This window comes from Colias croceus, chromosome 22 (assembly GCF_905220415.1).
Source record: "Colias croceus chromosome 22, ilColCroc2.1".
NCBI lineage: Eukaryota > Metazoa > Arthropoda > Insecta > Lepidoptera > Pieridae > Colias > Colias croceus.
In genome coordinates, this window is record NC_059558.1 from 63,526 (window position 1) to 88,688 (window position 25,163).

A 25,163-nucleotide genomic window follows, 5' to 3' on the forward strand; every position below is an offset into this window, starting at 1 on the left:
TGCTGTCCCCGAGACACAGAATACATAATAGTAGCTAAATACCCGAGCATAAATTAATGTGTTCTCAAATTCTTATCGACTTGACATATAACTTAATTTTAAGTTTTACATTATATAATTTTATATACAATATAATAGTTATTTAATAGTTAAATACTTATATTTGTAATAATTATATATTTAATAGTTAAATACTTATATTTGTATTGTGAAAACGTGCATCGGTTGTGGTATCGTTATTGTTTGTCCTTATTACAAGCGACACTTACGTATATTATGGCATATCACACCATCGGCGGCGACACGGGCGCTAGAGACGCGTCACGCGACACTTGCCTTAACGAGACACCGACTCGCATACACTAGCGGGTCTCGTGGATATTTTAGAGTATCATTTACTGACGTCCGCCGATCCCGCTCGACGGTATACTTTGTACGTTCCATTTTTAATGCATTTTAACATTTTACATAATATTGTATACTTATTACTTGCGTGTCGAATGCGATCCGGACGTTTCGCCGGGTCGGCTTATAGTTTGACACACGGAAAGTTTATAGGGTTTTGTACGGTCGGGGTGTTGAAGTATTGTTAGCTATTAACCTAGATTAGTTCGCGGGCGGGGCGAGGCGCCGCGCGGGCCGTGCTGTGCCGTGCTGTGCCGTGCGGGCCGTGCTGTGCCGTGCGGGCCGTGCTGTGCCGTGCGGGCCGTGCTGTGCCGTGCGGGCCGTGCTGTGCCGTGCAGTGCCGTGCGGGCCGTGCTGTGCCGTGCGGGCCGTGCTGTGCCGTGCAGTGCCGTGCGGGCCGTGCTGTGCCGTGCAGTGCCGTGCGGGCCGTGCTGTGTCTTGCGGGCCGTGCTGTGCCGTGCGGGCCGTGCTGTGCCGTGCGGGCCGTGCTGTGCCGTGCAGTGCCGTGCGGGCCGTGCTGTGCCGTGCGGGCCGTGCTGTGCCGTGCGGGCCGTGCTGTGCCGTGCAGTGCCGTGCGGGCCGTGCTGTGCCGTGCGGGCCGTGCTGTGCCGTGCGGGCCGTGCTGTGCCGTGCGGGCCGTGCAGTGCCATGCGGGCCGTGCTGTGCCGTGCGGGCCGTGCTGTGCCGTGCGGGCCGTTGTTCGGTCGCTGGCGTCGCGCCTCGCCTCGTAGACCCTGCGCGTTTATATTATTAAGTAATCATTTCCCCGAGGCCCGCCTCGGTAATGTTATAAGAATCTTTTGTTCTTTTGTATTAATTTCGTCACAAAAGACACTATTTTAGTTAGGTTACGCGTCCCCTCCCCGCGGTGGCCCTCCGATGTCAGACATTGGGGCTCCCGGGGGCGGCCGCGAGAGCTCTTCCATCTGATATGTTTCCTATTGTTTGTTTTATTGTAATAAAGTTATGTCATCTTTTATGCGTTGATTATTTCATAACCTCCAAACTCATTTGAATAACTAATTTCTTTATTAGGTAAGTACATGTCCATAATGTAAACTGTTTATCTATTTAGTTTCTATATCGTGCACATAAATGTTAGTCGTTCGCAATTGACCATAGTATAAAGTTCACATGAAAATAAGTAACTAGGCAAATAAATTATTATTACCTAATAGGATTTCGAACGTAAGTACCTACTTGGTTCCAAATGATTAATAGTGGCGTAAGTATGTCAGGATTTCTGTAAATCCAGCCACTTATAGGAAGTGTGTCCATTTTACTGCAGTTCCCGAAGTCGCGGGCAGAAATCTAATTAAAGGAGGAAAAAAGCCTTCTGCAGGCTTCTCTCTATATAATATTATATGTAATTTCATGTTTAAATTCCTAATTTTAGATCTATTAACGAGCCGTTCAGTCGAGTCTCAGTCAATGATTGTTCCATGTATCGTGCAGGTAATTACTTTGTAGTTATGATGTACCTATTAACAACACGTTTCACTAACTCGTGTATTGCCAACGCATTGCATCGCAACTATAAGCTGTTGTTCTGTTATCTGTATAATATATAGGGTCGTAATGAGTAACTGGTGTATGTGTCGCGGCCATATCGTAGATTTGCTCATTTCATGAAATGGTTGAATGGGTTGAATGCTAAGGTGAACGCCTATCGGCCACATTATGATGTGGTTTGAACAGATCAATGATAAGAAATCGTTTCTCGATAAAATGAAAGGATCAAAATTATTTGATCACATCGTAAAGTAGTTACATTAATTACTAGCTTCCGCCTGCGACTCCGTCCGCGCGGATGTCGGTCTTCGCGTGGATGGTTTATTTCTCCATTTTGAACTGGGAAGACGTTTCTTACCAAGTTAATATTAGACGATCACTCTCGCTTGCCACACTGGACAGTGCACACGTCCGCTTGCATCAAAATTCATAAATTATATGCATTGCAAAAAATGCGTCTAAAATTCTATAACTACATAAATTTATATATCCTACTAACTATGTTATTATAATTGTTTCTTTCCTATAGAGCGATTCGCTTCTGGCACTCGCCGGCCGCTGCCGCGGCACGCTCGCTTTGCTCGCTGGGCTCGTGGCACGAGACTGGTTAGGTTATTTTAGACTTTGATCAACAACGCACGAGCCTCGTTTTAATTTAATGGTGTTATAAATTAATTAATTGTAATGGTGTATAAAAAGTATTATGTCCTATGGAATTCTACTATGGGGCAGGGCAGCAGATATAGAAACTATATTTATCTTATAGAAAAGAGCCATTCGCTCTATATATAATTTACGTGCTAGGGACTCACTAAGAGATCTCTTTAAGAATACTGGTATCCTTACTGTACCATCACAGTATAAGTATATTTAATAACTAGCTTCCGCCCACGACTTTGTACGTGCATCCCCGTTTTCCCCCGTTCCCGCAAGAATTTCGGGAAATCCTTTCTTAGCGGATGCCTACGTCCTAACATCTACCTGCATGCCAAATTTCAGCCTGATACGTCCAGTGGTTTGGGCTGTGCGTTGATAGATCACTATACCAGTCACCTTTGAGTTTTATATATATAGATATTTTGTATGTACACAAAAACGCCGACTTACACACAAGAGTAGGAGATAGACACTGTTATGGCACAAGGAACAGAAATAAAATTGAAATGCCATTTTACCGGTTAGCCAAAGTTAAAAATTCATTTATGGGTCTATTTTAGGTATACGCTTTTACAACAGAATTCCACATTGTATTAAAGAGTTTGGTAGTGCTAAATTTAAAACTCATGTAAAAAATATATTAGTTCAGAGAGCCTATTATAGCATTAAGGAATATATGGAAGATGAAAATCCATGGAGGGTTGTCGCGTAAGAACCACAGGACAGTTCTTTGGCTTTTCAATGAAGCTTGAGGATTTTCTAAATTTTTCGGAATTAAGTTCGAAAAAAGGACCATTCACAATTAAAAAAAAGGATACCTCTGGTGATAAATTCTTATGGCAACCTGTAAAATAAAGATCCCAAAGGAAAAATTCGTTTCAAGACAGATTTGGACAATGAAAGCTCTTTTATAGTAATAAATTACAGAAAAGGGGCATACAAAATTTTGACAACATAGGTACAGCGAGAAGTTGTATCCAAAGACACTTAACCGATAAGAGAAAAAAAAGAAGGATTTGATGAATCTATTACCATTAGTAGATCCCGCATTTCATGAATTTTATAAAGATATAAAGACCGATTATTATCGGTCTTCATATTTTTCTTATCTGGATCTGGATCTCGATCCAGATTTAGATACGGAAGATCTGGATCTAGATCCAGATTTAGATACGGAAGACCCCGATGTACAAGAAAATGGAGAAGACTGTGAATAATTACTATTTCCGCCTTGATTTTATTAGTTAATTGGGTAATTTAAAAATTTATAATTTGATTTGTTTTTTTTTAATAAATAAATATTATTTCCTTCAGGTATATTTTTTTATACTTACCTTACCTACATACCTATTTAGTTACCTTAGTTACCTAATACCTATACCTTACCTATATACCTACTTACCAACATACTACAAAAATATATGTGGGGATGGTGTAAATGAAAAGCCAAATTCGCCCAATCGATTTATTTCCCAGACACCGGTTACATATCAAAAATACATTTCAACAATCCTCCATTACATCGTACCAAGAAGCTTATATCTAATACACTGGAGATTGCACTATGACCATTGACTTGTCACAAGAAAATATAACCTTGAATGACGTCAGTGTTGTTTTTTGTCTCTTTCTGTGGGTGACCACACTGGTTTGTATATTCAGGATTTTTCGAAATAGAAAAAACTAAAAATCATGGTCTATAAATAATAACGACATATATTTTTAACAGTATTAATTATATTATAATATTACTGGCCATACTTTATAGGTACATACAATTTTAATTGGTATAGAATGATAATTTTAAATAACTCTTGGCTACAAAGCCTGGATATGAACCGATATATAGCATTAACATCCTTTGTAAATAGAGGAAAGTTGTGTTTTGCATCAGATGCTGTTTACCAAATTGTAAGCTACTCAGATCTTCTTTTTAAACGCGTTGCTTCGACGGGTCAATTTCAAGCCAGAATCATCAAAGAAAAACTGTTTATAGCAGCCTTGCACAAATTTTCTTTACAAAGTTTATTTTTCAAAAGGTATTTTTTTCTGGGTCGTAATCCTCAGTAATTTTACCCTTGATGGGCACATATATTTCTTTTTATTTTACTTTTTGGAAAGCTGAAATACCTAAAACAAAAAATATGAGGTAAGTTAAAAAAGTATAAATTTCAATGTAAAAACGAACAATCTTATAACTACATGTGAGTGCAATACCGATGTCGAGTGTTGTTTCATTACTAGTAAAAATCTTGAAAATGGTGTTCTAAATTTCATCATAATATTGTTATTACAATATATTCTCTTCACTATCCATAAAAACTCGTCATCATGGTTACCTTACTTGTTAATTTTGTTTATTGAAAACTTGTTGAAAAATGATAAAGTATTAGGAAAATAACAAATTTAACATGAATGCTTTCTAAAATGATGCAAAATTTTACAATTTTTGCCATTGAAATGATTCTAAACAGGTAAATGCAGGAGTATTGAGGAATATTGTAAATAACGTAAATATACACTTGCCCGTGAAATTCTATGCCAGAATTTGGTGTCCAAACACTTCTGCAATTTTGCACAATACAATGCATTCTTTATATTCGGAAAATATTCATTAAATAAGCAACAATATTAACTTAAATATTCGAAGCGACGCAATTTTTTTGACACACATGCCATATTGACAAAGTGAGAGTTGCTACAATTTTATTATGGTGACTACCCATAATCAGGGAGTATCGCTTTTTAATAATTGGTTCAGATACTTAGTTTATTTAGCATAAATAATAAATGTCTCATCCAACAATGCTTCTGAATGACGTTGTTGGCAATTTATCAACAAACTCATGTACAAAAACTAACCTTTTGCACAGAATATTACAGCATACATAGTAGCCTTGGGAAAACTTCGTATTAACAGTGGCAATACCAAGTTAGGTGTGAAAGTGATAAAACACAACAATTTTCTTGTTACACGTCAAATGTTCATACCGAAATCTCCAGTGTATAAGATATAAGCTTCTTGCATCGTACCAAAAAACACAAAGTCAAGTCATAGACAACCAAAAATCTACAGTCTACAGATAACATGTCCACAGATTAAATAATAGAAAAACACAGACTAAAAATAAAACTAGTAATCATGAAATACATCTTAATATTTTATCCTATTCCCACATATATTTTTTTAATTACCTACCTAGGTACCTACTATTTCTAATATTTTTAATTACATATTGTGATAACATACATACTTATTAATGTTAATATATTCATTTTTATGCTTATTTTTACGTTCGATTTGTACGTAGAAAATTAAATTTTGAATTCGGGTCTAAATTCATTAGGTGAATACATTGACAAGTCGTCGGTGAACGACTTGATATGTCTGTTTTTGTTATGATAAAAATCAAAATAAGTAAATTCCATGTAATAATCTGAAACGTCGATTCTTAAAAAATATAATGCAATTAAAAAAAAACAAAAATACAAAAAAATGGATTTACCAATAAAAAAGTAAAAAAAGCTGCCCTGAAAAGTATGCATTTTCGACTTGTCAACCTATTCACGCCATGTACGGATATATCACATTACCTTCTACTAAATTAAATATCAGCATGATAAAGTGTAAATTTCTTATCAGTCCCTAACATTGCGCTATCTATGGTATTTTACGTGATTGCGCGTTTCACTCGCGACACTTATAGGGTACATATTTTTTATCTTAGATTTTTTTATCTAATTAAAAGGTTATTTCAAAAACTTATTAGTAGATAAGAATTAAGATCAATCGATTGTAGTTTTTAAATAATCTTCATTTAATCTTATGATAATATTTGCCCTCTATTGTTTTGTTTTATATGAACTAATATATTAAACCTACACTAGCTTTCCGGCTGCGGCTTCGCCCGCGTTTTCAAAGAAAAACCCGCATAGTTCCCGTTCCCGTGGGATTCCTGGATTAAACCTAGCCTATATTACTCGTGGATAATGTAGCTTTCGAATGGTGAAAGAATTTTTAAAATCGGTCCAGTAGTTTATGAGCCTATTCATTACAATCCAACAAACAGACAAAGTTTTCCTCTTTTTATTATTAGTGTCAGATGTATCATCATTTGAAAATAGATGGCGCTGTTATCAATGACGATGATAGACAGCTAAGATAGAAAGTCATTCATTTCGTTATTGAGTAAATATGCCTATCTACCCCCACTATGTCAAATTATTTTATAGTAAACAGACGTAGAGCATTTTTTCCTTGGTATTTGGTCATAGTGCGTTCGAAAAGATTATATTATGCAATGTAAACCCACCGTTATAAACAATTGATAAGAGGACTACAAGAGCTAGCTGAACTTGGGTGACTCGCGCTCACATTAACACAATCGACGACGGTTGATGGAGATCATTATTAAGATTTTAGACAGATTTTAGTCCTCTTGACGTGGGTTTTGTTTTATTTCCCATACTTAATATTTACAAGATTACAAATAATTTATCAGTTTTAAAGTAAGTAAAATGGATTCTACAACAAAAACAAACAATTCTGGCGGAAAAAAATCAGCGAAACAAGCGACACGTCCGTCTAGCAACAGGCTTCTGCCGGTACTGTCGGTGCACAGGCTTTCACGCACACATGCGTATGTTTTTGGTTTGGGAATAAGAATTTGCGATTTACACGAAATCTATTGATTGGACTAAAAAAATAAAACACTATTATTGTAGTATGTTGCTTGTAGAATTATTTGCCGAAAAAACAGAATGATTGCATGTAGTTTAGTATGGTTTTTAAGCATCAAAAGATTTTTTTTAGAGGTACCTTTGTGATTTTTTTCTATCGAGTAAAATAAGTTGTATTGTGTTTTCAAGATATATAGTGATATAGCTAGTATATCTCCTGAAGAATATCATATATATTTTGTCTGAGATTTTTGGTGCAGTTCATCATATTTATTTATTTATTACTTTAAAGCATTATAAAACTCGCGTTTAGCTCTTCTATAATTATAGTCCCCTTAAAAAAATTTCAAATAAAATAACACCTTACTTAATTGTTTGAAATGGCATGAAAAATAACTGAACTGAACTCTTTCATTTGATGTTTATGTTTTGACACACAATGGGCACATAAAATAAAGTAGTACAGCCGTAAATTATAATGATTATATTTAGTTGTAAAATGAAACTGGGCAGTCTGTTTCTGTATTTATATTGAGTATTTTTGTTTGTAAATGACCAGGAATGAAAAAAAAGCAAAAATAAACTCAAACTCAAACTCAAACTCAAATATTCATTTATTCAATTAGACTACTATTTAGTAGCACTTTCGAATCGTCATTACATAATTATTTTAACATTTACCACCGATTCGGAAAGCAGTGATCTATGGAGAAGAATCGGCAAGAAACTCCATAGTTGCTCTTTTAAAATCATGTCGATATTACATAATATGTAACTTATATCTAAATACATAATATATCATAATATACAAAGAACTGTCCTGTGGTTTTTACGCGACAACCCTCCATGGGTTTTTATCGTCCATATATTCCTGAATACTGTAGTACGCTCTCTGAACTAGTACATTTTTTATATAAGTTTTAAATTTAGAACTACTAAACTCTCTAATATTATGAGGAATTCTATTGTAAAAGCGTATACCTTGACCCATAAATGAATTTTTAACTTTAGCTAATCGGAAAAATGGTATTTCAATTCTATTTCTGTTAATTTCTGTTAAATAAAATATCGGAACTATTAAAACTTCGTTTATTTTCGAGTTTCGGGAGGAAGTCTAGGCGAGCATCGCCTGCTCGTGCAGCAGCAGCTTGGCGAGCGTGTGGCGCGCGCCCAGGTTCAACCGCGAGAAGTTGGCGTCGCGCTCGCGCTGCAGGCACGCGAGCCGCGCGCGGGGCGATGCGGGGCCGCGCGGGGCCGGCTCGGGGCCGCGCGGGGCGCACGGCGCGGCGGGCGGCGGCCGCAGCAGCGCGGGGTCGGGCGCGCGCAGGCAGCGCAGCGGCGCGGCCGCCAGCACGTCGGCCGGCGCCGCGCTGTCCGCGCCGCCCGCCGCCAGCCACGCCTGGCGCGCCCGCTCGAGGTCGGCGCGGTGCACGGCCAGCGCGGCGGCGCGCGGCGCGAAGCGGCCGGTGCCGCGCGCGGGCCGGCTGCCGTCCGGCTCCACGAAGTGCGGGTGCGAGAAGTGCGCAAACCGCGCGAACCCGCTCGCCAGGAACCACTGCTCGCCCGCGATCGTGTTCATGCGCACCTGCGGCACGATTTACGAACTTTAAATATAGAAAATATTTTATTTTAAGAGAGAAAAATTTAAAACGCCACATATCCGGTGGAATAAAAAAGTGCCTTTTCCTAATTTTAACAAGAGAATAAAGAAAAAAAAATTTGCCTGAAATACACGGTACAAACAAATAAACAACATATTTACATGTTTGTATTCGTTGAATGTTTCAAAGTGACATGCAAGCGTCTGAACTCTGAACCAACATTAGAATGTGATTTTTAAACCGAAAAGATAAATGAGAACCTAAAAAAATGTTGTGTGGTTTTATGAAACCACGGTAAAAGTGAAACTTTTTTTCACACTATAGACATTTATCGAAAAATTATCGTATTTGTACGATAATTATCGTACGTATCGTGCGTCACGCGACATGCGCTACGTTAAACTAAAAGTTTCACTTTAAAATTTTGAAAAATTGCTATAAATATCACAAAATAAAAGGCCCGATTGATTTGATATTTAGCTTCGTGACGTTATGTAACGATAGTACGTACTCGGTACTATACTTGCGATAAATTGATCGAAGTTTAAAGTATAGAGTATTTTAACGATTTTAATATGTATTGTAAAGTGCATTGGATCAAAGTTCTGATTGAAAATAAACTTAAACTTTAACATTGTAGATATTTTGAAATGATATACTGTTGCGAAAGGTCAATTTTCTATTTATTAACGTCAAAACGGGCCTTTCCTTTGATGATAAAAGGCCCATATATGTATAATAAATAAAACGTATAAGTATAATAAATTATGTCGGTCGTTGTTCGGTCCCTATGGTTATCGGGACCGAACAACGAAACGGCTCGACGAGATGGGGGCGTATAAAATATAACAAAAATAACGTTAAATTAAATAGGAACGCATCCCGCTCCACTGGAAGTTGGAACGTGGCACTCACCCTATTCAAGAAGTCCTCGGTGAACTCGGCGTCGGGCGGCAGCAGCAGGATGAGTGTGTCCTTGGCGAGTCTCGCGGCCGCCAGCCACAGCGCGGCGCGCTCGGCCTCGTCCCAGCGGCCCTCCCCCTCCCCCTCGCCGCCCTCCCCCGCGTGCCCCTCCCCCTCCCCCGCGCTCGCCTCCAGCAGCTCGGCGCGGTGGCGGCGGGCGAGCGCGCGCACGGCGTCGCGCAGCGCGGTGACGTCAGCGGTGACGTCGGCGGTGACGTCAGCGCCGCGCGTCACCAGCACCACCACCAGCGCCGTGTTCGCGTCGCGCTGCACGCACACCGTCTCGTAGCGACGCAGGAAACCCTGCCCGGATATATTGTATTTCCGTTTGAAAATAAATATGCAACGTGTGCACGTTACCGTAAAAGAAATGTTCATACGAGCAAACACGTACAAAGTGCATCAAGGCGCTGAACTTGCATTCGATATGTGACCCAAATTATTTCCAACATTTTATATTTTACAATTATATTAAATTAACTAGCTTTCCGCCCGCGGCTTCGCCCACGTTCTCAAAGAAAAACCCGCATAGTTCCCGTTCCCGTGGGATTTCCGGGAACCTATCCTATGTGTTTATCCAAGTTACCCTCTATATGTGTGCTTAAATTTCATGCAAATACATCCAAGGAATAAAAAGTTTCAAACAAACTTCTATCCCCTATTTTATCCCTTTAGGGGATGAATTTTCTAAAATCCTTAGGGGACGCCTACGTTATGAGTTATGACATCTACCTGCATGCCAAATTTCAGCCCGATACGTCCAGTGGTTTGGGCTGTGCGTTGAAAGATCACTAGGTATATCAGTCACCTTTGAGTTTTATATACAGGGTGTCCCGTAAGTAGTGGACCAACGGGTTATGGGGAGTAGAGGGACTTATTATATAACAAAAATAATAAAATTTATTGTCCTAGACCAAAAAGTTTTTGATTTATGCTTTATTTTCAAAATTTGATAAAAATAAAATATTTATTTATTTATTTATTGGAGAACACACAGGTACAATTACAAACATAATAATATAGCATTATTGTAACATTCGGTTATTAAATCTAAATTGCACCCTCAACGTCTCACTGTGTACATCTTCTTCTTATACAGGGTTACTTGTAAAACACCGGCAACCTCGCAGGACAGAATAGCTAACATCATAAGCAACAACATTTGTTCTACGACTTTTGATAATTTGTAAGATTTTATTTTCATACAAAAATATATATTCATTTAATTTTCCGTTTGAATATTATAAACTCTACGCCTCCCATAAATTACGTAAACAAGAAACGAAAGAGAGTGGGAAGGAGGCGTCGCGTTGTCCATCCGATAATGAATAGAACATAGACTTACAAATGTTAGGAGAGTACCTACAATAAAAGTTTAAAAAATCATTTAAAAAATAATTTATTGCGTTATGCCAAAAGTCGTAGAACAAATATTGTTACTTATGATATTAGCTATCTTGTCCTGCGAGGTTGCTGGTGTTTTACAAGTAACCCTGTATATAAAAATGAATACCAAAATGTGCTGATAAGTGCATAACTTGAGAACGGCTGAACCGATTTCGATAATTTTTTATTATATTCCTTGAAGTACGAGGACGGTTCTTATGTAGAGAAAACGTAAATATGTACCACGGGCGAAGCCGGGGCGGACCACTAGTATTAAATATATAAAATAACAAAATAAATCAGAATCTACAGCAAACAGTTATCTTAACAACTCCTGCTATTAATAATTAAATAAACAACTTCTTTAAATTATTCTTAAAACTAATTTGAGAGCATGAAAACATATCAGTGTCATTAAGTAGAGAATTATGTAAATATCATCCACATAAGCACAGAATACATAATAGTAGCGAAACGCTACAGAACGGACACTCTCCGCCTCCCGCCAAAATTAAACACTTACCTCACCCCGCACGATCAGCCTAAAAATGGTCCGCATTTTTCTGCAAGGACGATACGCAACGAAGATTGACAACATTAATCAAATTGACTTAAAGTAATTTTATTATTTTGGATTTGTGATTATCGTTTTTCGTAGAAAATGGTTAGATATTGTGCTGTTTACTTTTGAGCACTACTTTATTGTTGATTGATACTTTAAACTAATTAAACTAATGATGATATAAATGATTAATGATATTTGATAGTTGATATAGCGCATACACCCCGAGCGCTTTACACGAGCCGCGAGCGCAGACTGACTGGGTGAAGATGTTCTTGTCACCGTAATGAAATAGGATCGTGTAAAGCGCTCAGTCAGGATGTACGGCTACAGCCCGTACAGTAACACTACAACTAATTTATTTTTTGTTTTTTAACCGACTTTGTAACATTTTTTCGTTACGCGTGACATTTTTACGTTACGCGCCATCTTTTTCTTATCCCTACCACGCGTGATTCGACGTATTTCTGTAAAGTTGCATTTAGTAAATTATTTTTTGAAAAATAAGGTCATAAAGAAGTTTCACTTCTTACGTATGTACACTAGTACGGACACATTTTTTTATTTTTATGTATGTACACCGATTTACCAACCAAGCACTAAGTACTTTGTATTAAGCCCGTGCACCGACATCGAAACTTTTTAGTAAATAGCACATCTAAATAATTTGTAGTAATTAATAATATCAAGTCTGTCTAATTATGTTACAATATGTCAAGTTACGACAATTAGTTTCATAAGTTACCAATAGATGGCGACACTTTACTTTTGCATCGCACTAGCGAAATGTTTTGTTGAATACGTATAAGAAATTTCATGTCAATTATCTAACTTGTGTATCTTGTGTAACTTGTGTAATATTGTGTTAAAGTAAAAATAAAGTAATTTAAAGTGTTGAGTGTTTAAGTGAATCCCGCGAAAACGTCAATTTATACATGGTGCCGAAACCTAAGATGGACTTTGGACTTTGAAAGACTTAGAAAAATTTCCGATAAGTAGAACTTGTAAAAATTTCATATTTTATTATATGGACTTAGAAAATATTTGAAGATATTTTATTCTAAGGACTTGTAAAAATTTCATAATTTATTATATGGACTTAGAAAATATTGGAGATTTTATTCTAAGGACTTGGAAAAATCTGATAGTTTATTATATGGACTTAGAAAATATTTGAGATTTTATTCTAAGGACTTGGAAAAATCTGATAGTTTATTATATGGACTTAGAAAATATTTGAGATTTTATTGTAAGGACTTGGAAAAATCTGAGAATTTATTATATGGATTTTGAAGAAATTTCTGAATTATTCTATAGACTTGGAGATTTTTGAAACTTTGAAAATTTTAAAATTTATAAAACTATATTATTAATATTTAATTTAATATGGCTTCAAAAGTAATTAAAAATCAAGCGGATTTGTTGTCAAGATTAGAAAAGGCACAAATAAACTTTAAGAAGAGTCCGAAAGGTAGAATCACTAAGCAGTATTTGGAAACTAGAATAAAAAATTTGGAAGATTTTTATTTAGAATTCAAACGAAATCATACAGAGCTAATACAAATAGTAACATCGGAACAACTAGAATCTTTACCATATTTTATAGAAGACGACTATAATAAGTTTGAGGAGATATACATAGACCATGTGACGGAACTAAAAGAGAAGCTTGAAGAAGTGTTCAATAACCCGATACCAACATCGAATACGATGACTAGTGACGATGTAAAGCTACCGAGAATTCATTTACCAACATTTTCAGGAAAATATGAGGAGTGGCAAACATTCTACGATATGTTTTTGTCGCTTATACACAATAATGAAAAATTATCACCCGTGCAAAAAATGCATTATTTAAAGAGTAGTATCTCGGGAGAACCAGAGAATTTGTTACGAAATTTTCCTACTGTTGATAAAAACTACCAAGAGGCTTGGAACCAATTAACAAAACGATACAATAATAAAAGATATAATTTAAATGCTGTTCTAAAAAAGTTATTTGGACAAAAACAAATTAATAGTGAATCTGCACAAGCGATTAAGCAACTTCTGGATACAACTACATCAGTATTACAAGCGCTAAATAATATGGGAATACCAACAGCAACTTGGGATGCAATTGTGATTTATTTGGTAGTTTCAAAGCTTGATGTACAATCGCATAAACTATGGGAGAATCAGATAAGCACGTCATGTGCCGATGAATTGCCAACTTGGTTTCAGTTGGTGGATTTTTTGGAAGCGAGATTTCGTAGTTTGGAGATGATAGATTCGGGAAAACAACCTATAAGACATGAGACGTCACAAAAGAAGCAATTGGTTAAAAGTACTTTTCACGGAGCTATCCTACAGAATAAGAAGACCGATAATATATGTTCAGTTTGTGGTGAAAATCATTATATAAATGCATGCACACAGTTTAAGAAGCAATCAGTAGAAGAACGAAGGAATCACGTACAGAATAAGGGGTTATGCTTTAATTGTTTGCAACCTACACATATTGTAAGTAAATGTCGACAATCAATTTGTTGCAAGAAATGCGGACGTAGACATAATACTATGTTGCATTTAGAGAAGACAGGATTCATTGAAAACACTCAAAGGACACAAGAAGAAAATGATGGGATTGAGAATAAAACTTCGTCTACGCTAGTAGAATCAAAGATTGTGGCAAATTTTGCCAAAAGAGAGCATAAAAGCTATCATGTTCTGCTAGCTACGACACTACTTAAGGCTCAGTCAAACAATGGTAACTTATTTATGGTACGAGCATTGCTAGACCAAGGCTCGCAAGCGTCATTTGTAACTGAAGCAACTGTTCAGTTACTCGGTCTTAAACGTACATCTGTTAATGGTTTGGTATCAGGTCTGGGAGATGGTCAAATGCATATTAAACATGTAGTAACATTATGTTTAAAATCGCGTCATAACTCAGAATTTTCTATTAATGTTAAGGCTTATGTATTAACTTCACTTACGTCTATGCTTCCATGTGTGAAATTAGATGCTCCGAATTGGCTCGAACTCGAGAATGTAGAATTAGCGGACCCAGGTTATGCAACACCAGGTAAGATTGATGTTTTATTAGGGGCAGAAGTTTATGCTGAGATTTTATTAACAGGTATGATGAAACAACCCAAGGGAAATTTAATAGCGCAGAATACGGCCTTTGGTTGGGTTTTATCGGGTAAGGTATCTGATTCACTTTCAGATAAATACAAGGCTAAAAGTTTTCATTTACAGGTTAGAACTGACGATGATTTTTTGAAGCGTTTTTGGGAACTAGAAGCTGAGCCAGATATGATTGTTAAGAAATTTACAAGAGAGGAACAATTGTGTGAAGAGCTGTATGAAAAATCAACTGTACGAAATCGAGATGGAAGGTATGTTGTTACATTGTCATTTAAAAATAAGGATCCTGAGTGCCAGTATGGAGAATCTATAGATATAGCTAAGAATAGATTAGTCGCTTTAGAAAGAAGGCTTAAGAATAATCCTAAATTATATGAGGAATATAGACGAGTAGTAGAAGAGTACTTAGTTCTTAATCATATGTCTTTAGTCGAAGAAGACGATTTAGATAATCCAACGGCTGTCTATCTTCCGCATCATGCTGTTGTACGGGAGGATAAAGATACGACAAAGGTTCGTGTAGTTTTTAATGCTTCTAGTAAGGGAACAAATAATGTGTCATTAAATGATGATCTTATGATTGGACCAAAAATCCAACAAGATCTCAGACATATATTAATGAGGTGGAGAACCCATCCCATTTGTATAGTGGCTGATCTTGTCAAAATGTACCGTCAAGTACTTATTAATCCAAGACAGACAAATTTTCAGAGAATTTTATGGAGAACTTTACCGGATCAACCAATTAAACATTTTAAATTGCTCACTCTAACATTTGGAACCGCGTGTGCACCATATCTTGCTGTTAAAACTTTACAACGTTTGGCAGAAGATGAGAAACTTAAATTTCCAGTAGCATCAGAAATTACTAAAAATGATTATTATATTGATGATCTAATGACAGGTTGTGATACATTACAAGAAGCTAAAATTATTTACAATGAAATGAATAAATTAATGAAATCTGGAGGATTTACACTTCAAAAATGGAGCTCTAATTGTAAGGAATTATTAAAGTATATTGGAGAAGATAATAAAGAAAAAGAAGAATCTATGCTAATTAAGGTTGATAATATGGTAAAAGTTTTAGGAATTTCATGGAATCGTAGTTCAGATAGATTTGTTTATTCAATCAATTTACCGGAGATAAAATTTCCAATCACGAAAAGACAAGTTTTATCTAATATTGCTCAAATGTTTGATCCAATGGGTTGGATTGCACCAGTAATCATTGTTGCTAAATTATTTATTCAAAAAATATGGAAGGCGCATTTAGATTGGGATGATGCATTACCTGAAGATTTGAACGAAATTTGGCTTAACATACGACAGCAATACAAGGAAATTCAACGAGTAGAAATACCAAGGTGGATTTGTTGCACTAGTCAAAGTCATGTTGAACTACATGTCTTCTCAGACGCATCAAGATCTGCTTATGCTGCTGCAGTTTTTATGAGAGTTATCAATCACGATGAATCTATACATGTCAGGTTAGTATCAGCTAAAACAAAAGTAGCACCTATAGAGAAGGAAGTTTCTATACCTCGTTTAGAGTTATGTGGGGCTGTGCTTGCTGCGAAACTTGTGAACGAAGTATCTCAAGTGATGAAGGTATGCAAAGATAACATTTACGGATGGACTGATTCTACAATCGTTTTGGCATGGCTGAAGGGCGGTGCAAGCAAATGGACAACATTCGTAAGCAATCGGGTATCAGAGATTTTAACTATTATGGATTATGATCAATGGGGTCATGTTTCTACCGAAGCCAATCCTTCTGATTGTGCATCTAGAGGTTTGACTCCAACAGAATTACTTTCACATTCACTATGGTGGTACGGACCGGAATGGTTGAAGAACAGAAATATTGAAATGAAAAATCCAGAGATAGTAGATACAGATGAAGAAAGAAGACAAGTATCATTAATAGTAAAACAAGATAAATGTGAAGATTTTGAATGGTTAAAATTTTCTAATTTGACTAAAATGCTAAAGGTTATTTCTTATTGTCGAAGAATATTACTGAAGAAGGAAGAAAGGAAAATTTTGCCGAAGTTTGTAACAGTAAATGAAATGAATGAAACATTAGAAAAATGTATTAAACAGGTTCAAGGGATTGCGTTTGAAGAAGAGATCAAGGTTTTAGAGAATAAAAAGGATATACCGAAGAGAAGTCCCCTTCGTACTCTTTGTCCCATTTTAGATCGAAATGGAATATTAAGAGTCGGTGGTCGGATTGATAAGGCTCACGCAAACCATAACACGAAGCACCCGATAATTATGCCAGCTAAGTCTCATCTTACCCAGTTGTTAATATCGGATGCTCACGAAAAAACTTTGCACGGTGGACCGCAAATCATGATAAATTACATTCGGACAAAATATTGGATAGTACGCTGTAGGGATCTAGTAAAACAACATTATAGGAAGTGCCTCACGTGCTTACGATATTCGAAAGCATCGAGAGTGCAGTTAATGGGACAGCTTCCAGATACTAGACTGAAGCCTTGCAAGCCATTTACGGCAACCGGTGTTGATTATGCAGGCCCAGTCAATATTAAGTTTTCTCCAGGTCGAGGGGCAAAGTCTTATAAAGGCTACATTTGTCTTTTCGTCTGTATGGTCACAAGGGCTATACACATTGAGGCTGTAACAGATTTAACCGCTAAGGGATTTATCGCCGCTTTTAGACGCTTCACGTCTAGACGTGGACGTTGCCAGGATTTGTTCAGTGATAATGGCACAAACTTTGTTGGTGCGGACAAACATTTACGAGAAATGTTTGACTCTGCTAAATCCAGTTTACCTAATGAAATTGCGGAACTTCTTACATTGGAATTTACGACGTGGCATTTTATACCGCCGCAATCACCTAATTTTGGAGGGATATGGGAGGCCGGAGTGCGTTGTGCTAAGAACCATTTGAAACGGGTCATAGGTGACAGTATTTTAACGTATGAGGAATTAGCTACAGTACTATCACAGATCGAAGCATGTCTTAATTCTAGGCCAATTTCTGTTATTAGTAGTGACGCAGATGACCCTCTCCCACTGACACCAGGTCATTTTTTAATAGGTGAACCGGTTATAAATATAAGTGATCGTAATTATGATGATTGTAATGTAAATAAATTAGAAAGATGGAATGTTATTCAAAAAATGGTTAATAATTTTTGGCGTAGATGGTCTAAAGAATATTTGGTTACTTTAAATCAGAGGTATAAATGGAATTCGAAATTAGAAGAACCTAATATTAATGATATTTGTATAATTAGAGATGATAACGTTCCACCTTCTAAATGGATTTTAGGAAAAATTGTAAACAAACATATTGGATCAGATAATATAACTCGTGTTGTAACAATTAAGTGTAAGAATGGATATTTAAAACGACCGTTAAGTAAAATTAGTATTTTGCCTAAATAAAAGGATTAGTTAATAGAAGATTATCTTATAAAGTTGTTCAATTTATGGAAGGTCAGTTGATTGAAGTGTGCTAATATGTATTTGTTTGTGTATGAGTTTAACGCCACTACGTTAATGTATCACGGTGGGCGGTAACGTTTTGTTTAGTTATTTTTTGTTTTGTTTAGAGGTATATTTTAGTTGTTTTTTTGTTCCGGACTAGTCCTTGGTGGGCGGAATGTCTAATTATGTTACAATATGTCAAGTTACGACAATTAGTTTCATAAGTTACCAATAGATGGCGACACTTTACTTTTGCATCGCACTAGCGAAATGTTTTGTTGAATACGTATAAGAAATTTCATGTCAATTATCTAACTTGTGTATCTTGTGTAACTTGTGTAATATTGTGTTAAAGTAAAAATAAAGTAATTTAAAGTGTTGAGTGTTTAAGTGAATCCCGCGAAAACGTCAATTTATACAAAGTCTTTTTTATTTTTCCGTTTTTGAAGTCGGTTGTTTTTAACGTAGTTATTTTTATTGCTTTTATTATTGCATTGTGTGATGTGTCTTACTGTTTGCCAAATAAATGTATTTTCTTTCTTTCTTTCTAGTTAAAAAATGAAACTATAGGTCCGTTTATGTATTTTGATCGTATATGACTGTTTATTTCTAAAATAAAAAAAAACTATTTAAATTTATTCAAATGATAGCGAGTCGAATACGCAATAGATGTAAGAAGACACTCATAATACGATCGACGATTCAAAGTTATACTGACCAGTGCGAGGGCGGCGTCGGTGTGCGGCACGGGCAGCAGCAGCGTGACGCGGCCCGTCTCGGTGACGTAGCGCGCGGGCGCCAGGCGCGCGGCGCCCAGCGGCCGCACCGCCTCGAGCTGGCGCAGCTCCCCCCCCACCGCCAGCAGCACGCGGTAGCGCAGCGCGTGCGGCGGCTCCCAGCACCACGCGCCCTCCACCAGCCGCGCCTCGCTCGCGCCCCACCGGTGCTTCGCCCACGCCACGCTCTCCTCCAGTATCATCTGACGCACGCAATGATAAGTTATGCCGTAACTGATATTATACATGAGTTTACAATTACATAAAACTTTCAGAAATTAAAAATTAGTAGTTTTTAAAATAAATGAGAATATTTAAAAAAAATCGCAAAGAATACGTAATAATGAGTATGTTCGAATTAACTCGACCCGCAAGCTTCATCATAGACGTGTCTGCGTTTTAAGTTCTCATTAAAATGATATAATAAGTACACAGAACAGTAAAAACAAATAGAAGTGCTATAATGTCATAATTAGTATGAAAACCAGTATCGCCAAAACCACACATTTAAACCGATAATTACACAGTACACTACAAGTACCTAAACTATGCCTTTGATTGGACAGCTTAATTTGAGTAAAAACTGACTTAGGTTATAAATTCAGCATTTCAATATGTACCCTAACGCACCATGTTACGGTTTATTTTAGTATAACATTCCTACGTATATTAGCTGGTTTGTTTCTCATTGCTCAGAAATTCCAAATTCGAAAACATTCAGCTATTCCACAACAGAGGGCGTTAGTTTTCGATAGATATAGCTTTGAACCTCAACACATAGAGATAAGGTTGAAATTTGTGTCACTCCACATTAAATAAATAAATAAATATTATAGGACATTATTACACAAATCGACCTAGTCCCACAGTAAGCTCAATTAAGGCTTGTGTTGTGGGTACTAGGCGACGATAAATATAATATTTAATAAATACATATATAGATAATAACACCCAGACCCAAGAACAAATAATTGAGTTCATCACACAAATATTTGCCCTGACCGGGGATCGAACCCGGGACCGTCGGCTCAGTAGGCAGTTACTTTACCACTGCGCCAACCGCGTCGTCAAAATTATTACAACATTAATGACATTAACTTGATATTAACCTGATGCTATGCCCTAAAGGATGTCAGCCTTGTTATCGATAATAATTCACAAATAAATATTCTTTTGTGCATTTTTTTAAAGTGAACCTTTTATTACATCGTCTCAAACTTTTTGGTCTGTGTAGCGCATGTCGCGTGACCCACGATACGTACGATAATTATCGTATAAATACGATAATTTTTCGATAAATGTCTATAGTGTGAAAAAAAGTTTCACTTTTACCGTGGTTTCATAAAACCACACAACATTTTTTTTCTTTCTATAATATGAGTATAGTATAATGTGTCACATTTTGGAGTATGTTTATTACTACTAAGTACGTCTTTTCATATTATTATTATTAAATAAAAAACGGAATAGAATAGTATAAATCTATATTTACAAAATACAAACAGAAAATATGCATTATTTTAAATCTTGGAACTGCCATAGGTTTGATGTATTGGTGGCCTTTGTAAGACTTTTTTTTTTTTTTTTTTTTTTAATAGATGGCACCCGTCATCACAGGGTGTTCGCGCCACCTCTGGATTATAGTCCAGAGACTTTTCTTGCCTTTTTTTTTTTTTTTTTTTTTTTTCAATTTTTAGAAATATTAACATACTGGTTACTCACATAATATAAATATAAATAAGGTACTATTAAAATTAGAAGAGCTTAAATTAAATTACAATATTTGTTGTTTCCCTAAGATGAATAAATAAAATAAAATAAAATAAATATAAAATAAAGACAAAATTATTTAGTACAAATTCAATAAAAACACGGCACAAAAACACTCAACTTAATCCTATATCACAGTTAAACTAATATCACACACTACTTATTTCTTTGGTTAACTACGACTACAATATGCTTACAATATTGCAAGAACGCATCCCTACACTTGTCCCCCAGGGCGGAAGGCAGATTCTCACCCGTCATCGCCATGCCCAATTTTTGCTCAATAGCATATCTATTGCTTGCAAAAATTGGGCACTCGAGTAACAGGTGAGGAACCGTCTCCTCTACTCCGGGCTGACATAGACATGACGGATTCTCCTTCAGCTTGCCTTTGTAAGACTGCTTAGTGCTGTTCGGCATCCAGTTAGCTCGTCACGTTGCATTTATCCATTTCTCTTTTAAATTAGCCTCTTTGGGAAATCTATAAATAAATTGGAAAAATGAAGGCTAAGGAAATATAAAATAAAATTTTATATTTATAATGTTTGTCTTTTTTTTTAAAGTATCGATACTGTCGATATGCGCCACAAGCATCACTAAACCGACATTCGTTTGTTTATTGCAATAATATTCCAGAAAATCTTGTTTGCTGTTTTTTTCAATCTATAATAGTACTAATTTCTTATGGGTTAAGGTTCATTTTGACGAGATATTTGTATACAATTTTGACAAATTACGACAAACGAAGTTATAACATAAAATATATGTAAAATAAATAAAAATAAGACTTACCGATGCTATGAAATGCCTCCTTTGCTGATAGTATTTCGTCTGCTATCATTTTTGCACTCTAATACCGAACATTACGTCCTAATTAATGAATAAATATGGAAAAAAGGTTTGACAGCAGCTGACAACTGACTCGAATATTTTTCTGCGCACAATTGAGAGCAAGTTAGGTGATCTTACCTTACCAGTGACACGTGGGCCACGCCCACATCACACTTCTATTTGTTTTTACTGTTCTGTGAATAATAATCTGTAGTAAAATTTCAAAATTACAATTCCTTCATTGCACAAAATAATAATAAAAATAAATAAACAACAAGAAATAGCAGTTACATCGACGGCCTGTCGGTAGGCGCTGGCGAGCGGCTTGGCGGCGTGCAGGTCGTCCGGCAGGAACGCGTGCGAGCCGTTGAACCGCGTCCAGCGCAGCGCGTCGAACCTGCACACAGCGCAGTTAGCGGCCAACCACTGCATCCTTACATTATGTATTGTATCGTTACGTTAAAATATTTATAGAAACAGGTGTGCGTGAACAGAAAAAAGATATGGCGATGTAAAGGAAAATGTGGATTCCCGTTAGCGTACAATTATATCAGCAACCATTTAGTTTTAAACTTTGTAATACTGTATGCGTATTTAAATACATAGATAGTAATCATTTTCTGAATCGAAAATCTTAAAAATAATAAAGTTATAAATAGAGTTGCTATGAATGCAAAAAAAGTTGTGCTTTTATATAATGCCCTGCGTTTGTGTGTGTGCGTGTGTAGCTCACACTATGCACGTAAATATTGCATGCACTGTGTGTGCGTGTGTAACATGCACTGTGTGTGTGTGTGTGTGTAGCATGCACTGTGCGTGTGTGTGTAGCATGCACTGTGCGCGTGTGTAGCATGCACTGTGCGAGTGTGTGTAGCATGCACTGTGCGAGTGTGTGTAGCATGCACTATGCGTGTGTGTAGCATGCACTGTACGTGTGTGTGTAGCATGCACTGTGCGCGCGTGTAGCATGCACTGTGCGAGTGTGTGTAGCATGCACCTTGTGGGCGGGAGGGAGGCGAGGCCGGCGTCGTGGCGCAGCGCGGGCGGCCACGTGGCGTTGCGGAAGCCGCGCGGGTGCCGCCGCGAGCTGCGCGCCGCCGCGCCGCGCGACACGCGGATCTCTGTGCGCACGTTCTCCAGGTGCACCTGGAAAATACATTGTTAAATGTGTACAGTGGTGAATGTCCTTGGCCGATTTCTTAATTTTAGTTTTAACCATGTTTTTTTAAGTTGTGCACAAACAACAGCTTTTTACAATTATTAAAAATGATCAATTTATAAATTTTTCGAAAAGTAAATGCCAAACAATAACCCGTGAGACGTATGCGTGTATCTGGTAGAAGTGTTCGGGCAGCGCGAGCGGCGCGGCGGTGACGGCGCGGGCCAGTGCAGGCGTCAGGCCCGTCGCGCCGTCCGACAGACGAACCGACACGTACTCCTCGCCCTACAGATATAATACTTATTAATATTTACATTAAATTATGACAAACAGTATCTCAAAGGATTAAATAGTTTGTAAATAAATAAATAAATAAACCAATGACATTATAAATAAATATTTACATTATTAAGGTATTCGATCTTCAAAAATGGCACAGTTACATACACAAGATTGAATGTCTAAAGATGCTTTAATTATAGTGAGTGAATAAGTATTTAATGTTAATTCAATGGAACAAAAGGTTGTTGCAAATTTGGAGTTGTGTATAGCGAGACCTGCAGGCGGTCGGTGCAGGGCAGGTGCTTGGCGTGCAGCACGCAGCGGCCGAGGTTCTCGTGGTGGTGCGCCGAGTACGAGTTGCGCACGCACCAGTCCAGCTCGCCGTGCACAGCGCGCAGCACCGAGTTCGACAGCAGGATGCCACCCTCTGTCAATGCAATATTATTGTATACCAGTATTATATTACTTTTGTTATTTGGTAACAAAGCAGTTTTTGTATGGTAAATTATTGTTTTTAATAGGTCAAGTAGTTTACAAGTAAAATCATGACAAATATTAAAAAAAAAAAAGTTTATAATATTATAATATAAAATTGGAGTAATATTATGTTAAATATCAGATTATAAAATAATAAATGTAGAATAATAGCTTTTAATATAATGAATACTTATTTGTTATAATATGTATTCTTATATATTCAACATCTACAATTTTCCCTCAACAAGATCTACACTCATTTGACTCATTGAAAAAAAAATACCAATCACATAAGTTGTAGATATTTTTTAACTTACCTAACGTACAATAATGTGTATCATCTTCAGCCACTGTTCCCATGTAAACATCCTGACTAACACTGATCCTTGATACAAGCTCATTCAAACGCCTGGCATTCACATATGAAGTATCAGACACTAGAAAGAAGAAGTCATATTCCTCCAAATAGTTATCAGCAAGATATTTTAGTGCGTGGAAAGGTTTCAACATCTCTCTTGTATCAGTGAAGCCTACGACATTGGCTTTGCCGGGCGCTGCCTGCAGAGCACTGGCTGTTATAAAGAACCTCAGCGCAGGCTGCAGTTGCGATGCTGTCTTATTTAAAGCAGCTGCACGCGTTTCTAATTCCGATTCAGAACTGAGTGCACCTGTAAGTTTATACACAAATATATTATATGAATAGAAATTTAATGATCGGTTACAGTTAAGGTCAATGCACTTGAAACACAAAGTAGTTCCTTTGTTTGTTATCTAACAACAAACATATCAATGAATAGGCATGAGTTTCTTCTGAAAAACTAAAAATTGTGTATATACCTGCCAGCAAGCGGCCCCGAATGCCGAGCTCAGTGCTGTAGTACCTCGGGCGCTGCACGCTCCGGCCTGGCTGGCCCGCGGACCGCAGCGGCTTCTCTTCTCTGTGCGGCTCGTAGTCATCAGCCACCGGCTCCACCCTCACACTCTCTGCTACACACGCTTCCATATCCTCCTCCAAGGGCACCATCGCGAGGGCCACCCATAGTCCCAGCGCTAACCCCACAAGAAAGTAAGAATTGTGCTTCACTTGCGATACTACGTAACGAGACAACATTGCGATTTTTATATTAATTATCTTATAGATGATGCATTTGTTATATGGATAGTGGTCATCGGATAAATATTTTAACAACACACTTCCGTTGTATTCTTTTTATAGTATCAAGTATGCAATTTTGTTCCACATGATCTGTCAACGCGACAATCTGTGGCGACAATTACATTACGGACAAGTGACAACATCAAAGAATAGACAACATTGAACATCGACTATCGAGTTGAACCAATGACCACAGAGCTATATTACTTGCTCTGTGCACAGAGCCGCACACACAGAGTACTTTTATATATACCGCACAGTACTGAGTGCCGCGGCCGTCTCTTACTATATTACTTGCTCTTGCCAATGACTGATTCCTTATTCATAACAATAGCTGTTCTGTTGA

At 37.2% G+C, this 25,163-nt stretch overlaps 1 protein-coding gene across 2 annotated transcripts; it reads right to left on the reverse strand.

The window, feature by feature from the left end:
* Nucleotides 1-8,327: 8,327 nt before the first annotated feature.
* LOC123701618 (chondroitin sulfate synthase 2) lies at nt 8,328-24,944 on the reverse strand. Of its 2 annotated transcripts, none has more exons than XM_045649100.1 (9): nt 24,499-24,944; nt 23,979-24,329; nt 23,460-23,611; nt 23,056-23,187; nt 22,741-22,889; nt 22,035-22,140; nt 19,085-19,345; nt 9,771-10,121; nt 8,328-8,839 (listed from the first exon to the last, which is right to left on the reverse strand). In XM_045649100.1, exons 1-9 carry the CDS (start codon nt 24,770-24,772, stop codon nt 8,369-8,371), a joined length of 2,247 nt encoding a protein of 748 aa, XP_045505056.1. In that variant the 5' UTR covers nt 24,773-24,944; the 3' UTR covers nt 8,328-8,368. The 2 variants fall into 2 exon arrangements, with proteins under 2 accessions (XP_045505056.1, XP_045505055.1); XM_045649099.1 differs by having other exon boundaries at nt 22,035-22,176.
* Between the last annotated feature and the right edge of the window lie 219 nt (nt 24,945-25,163).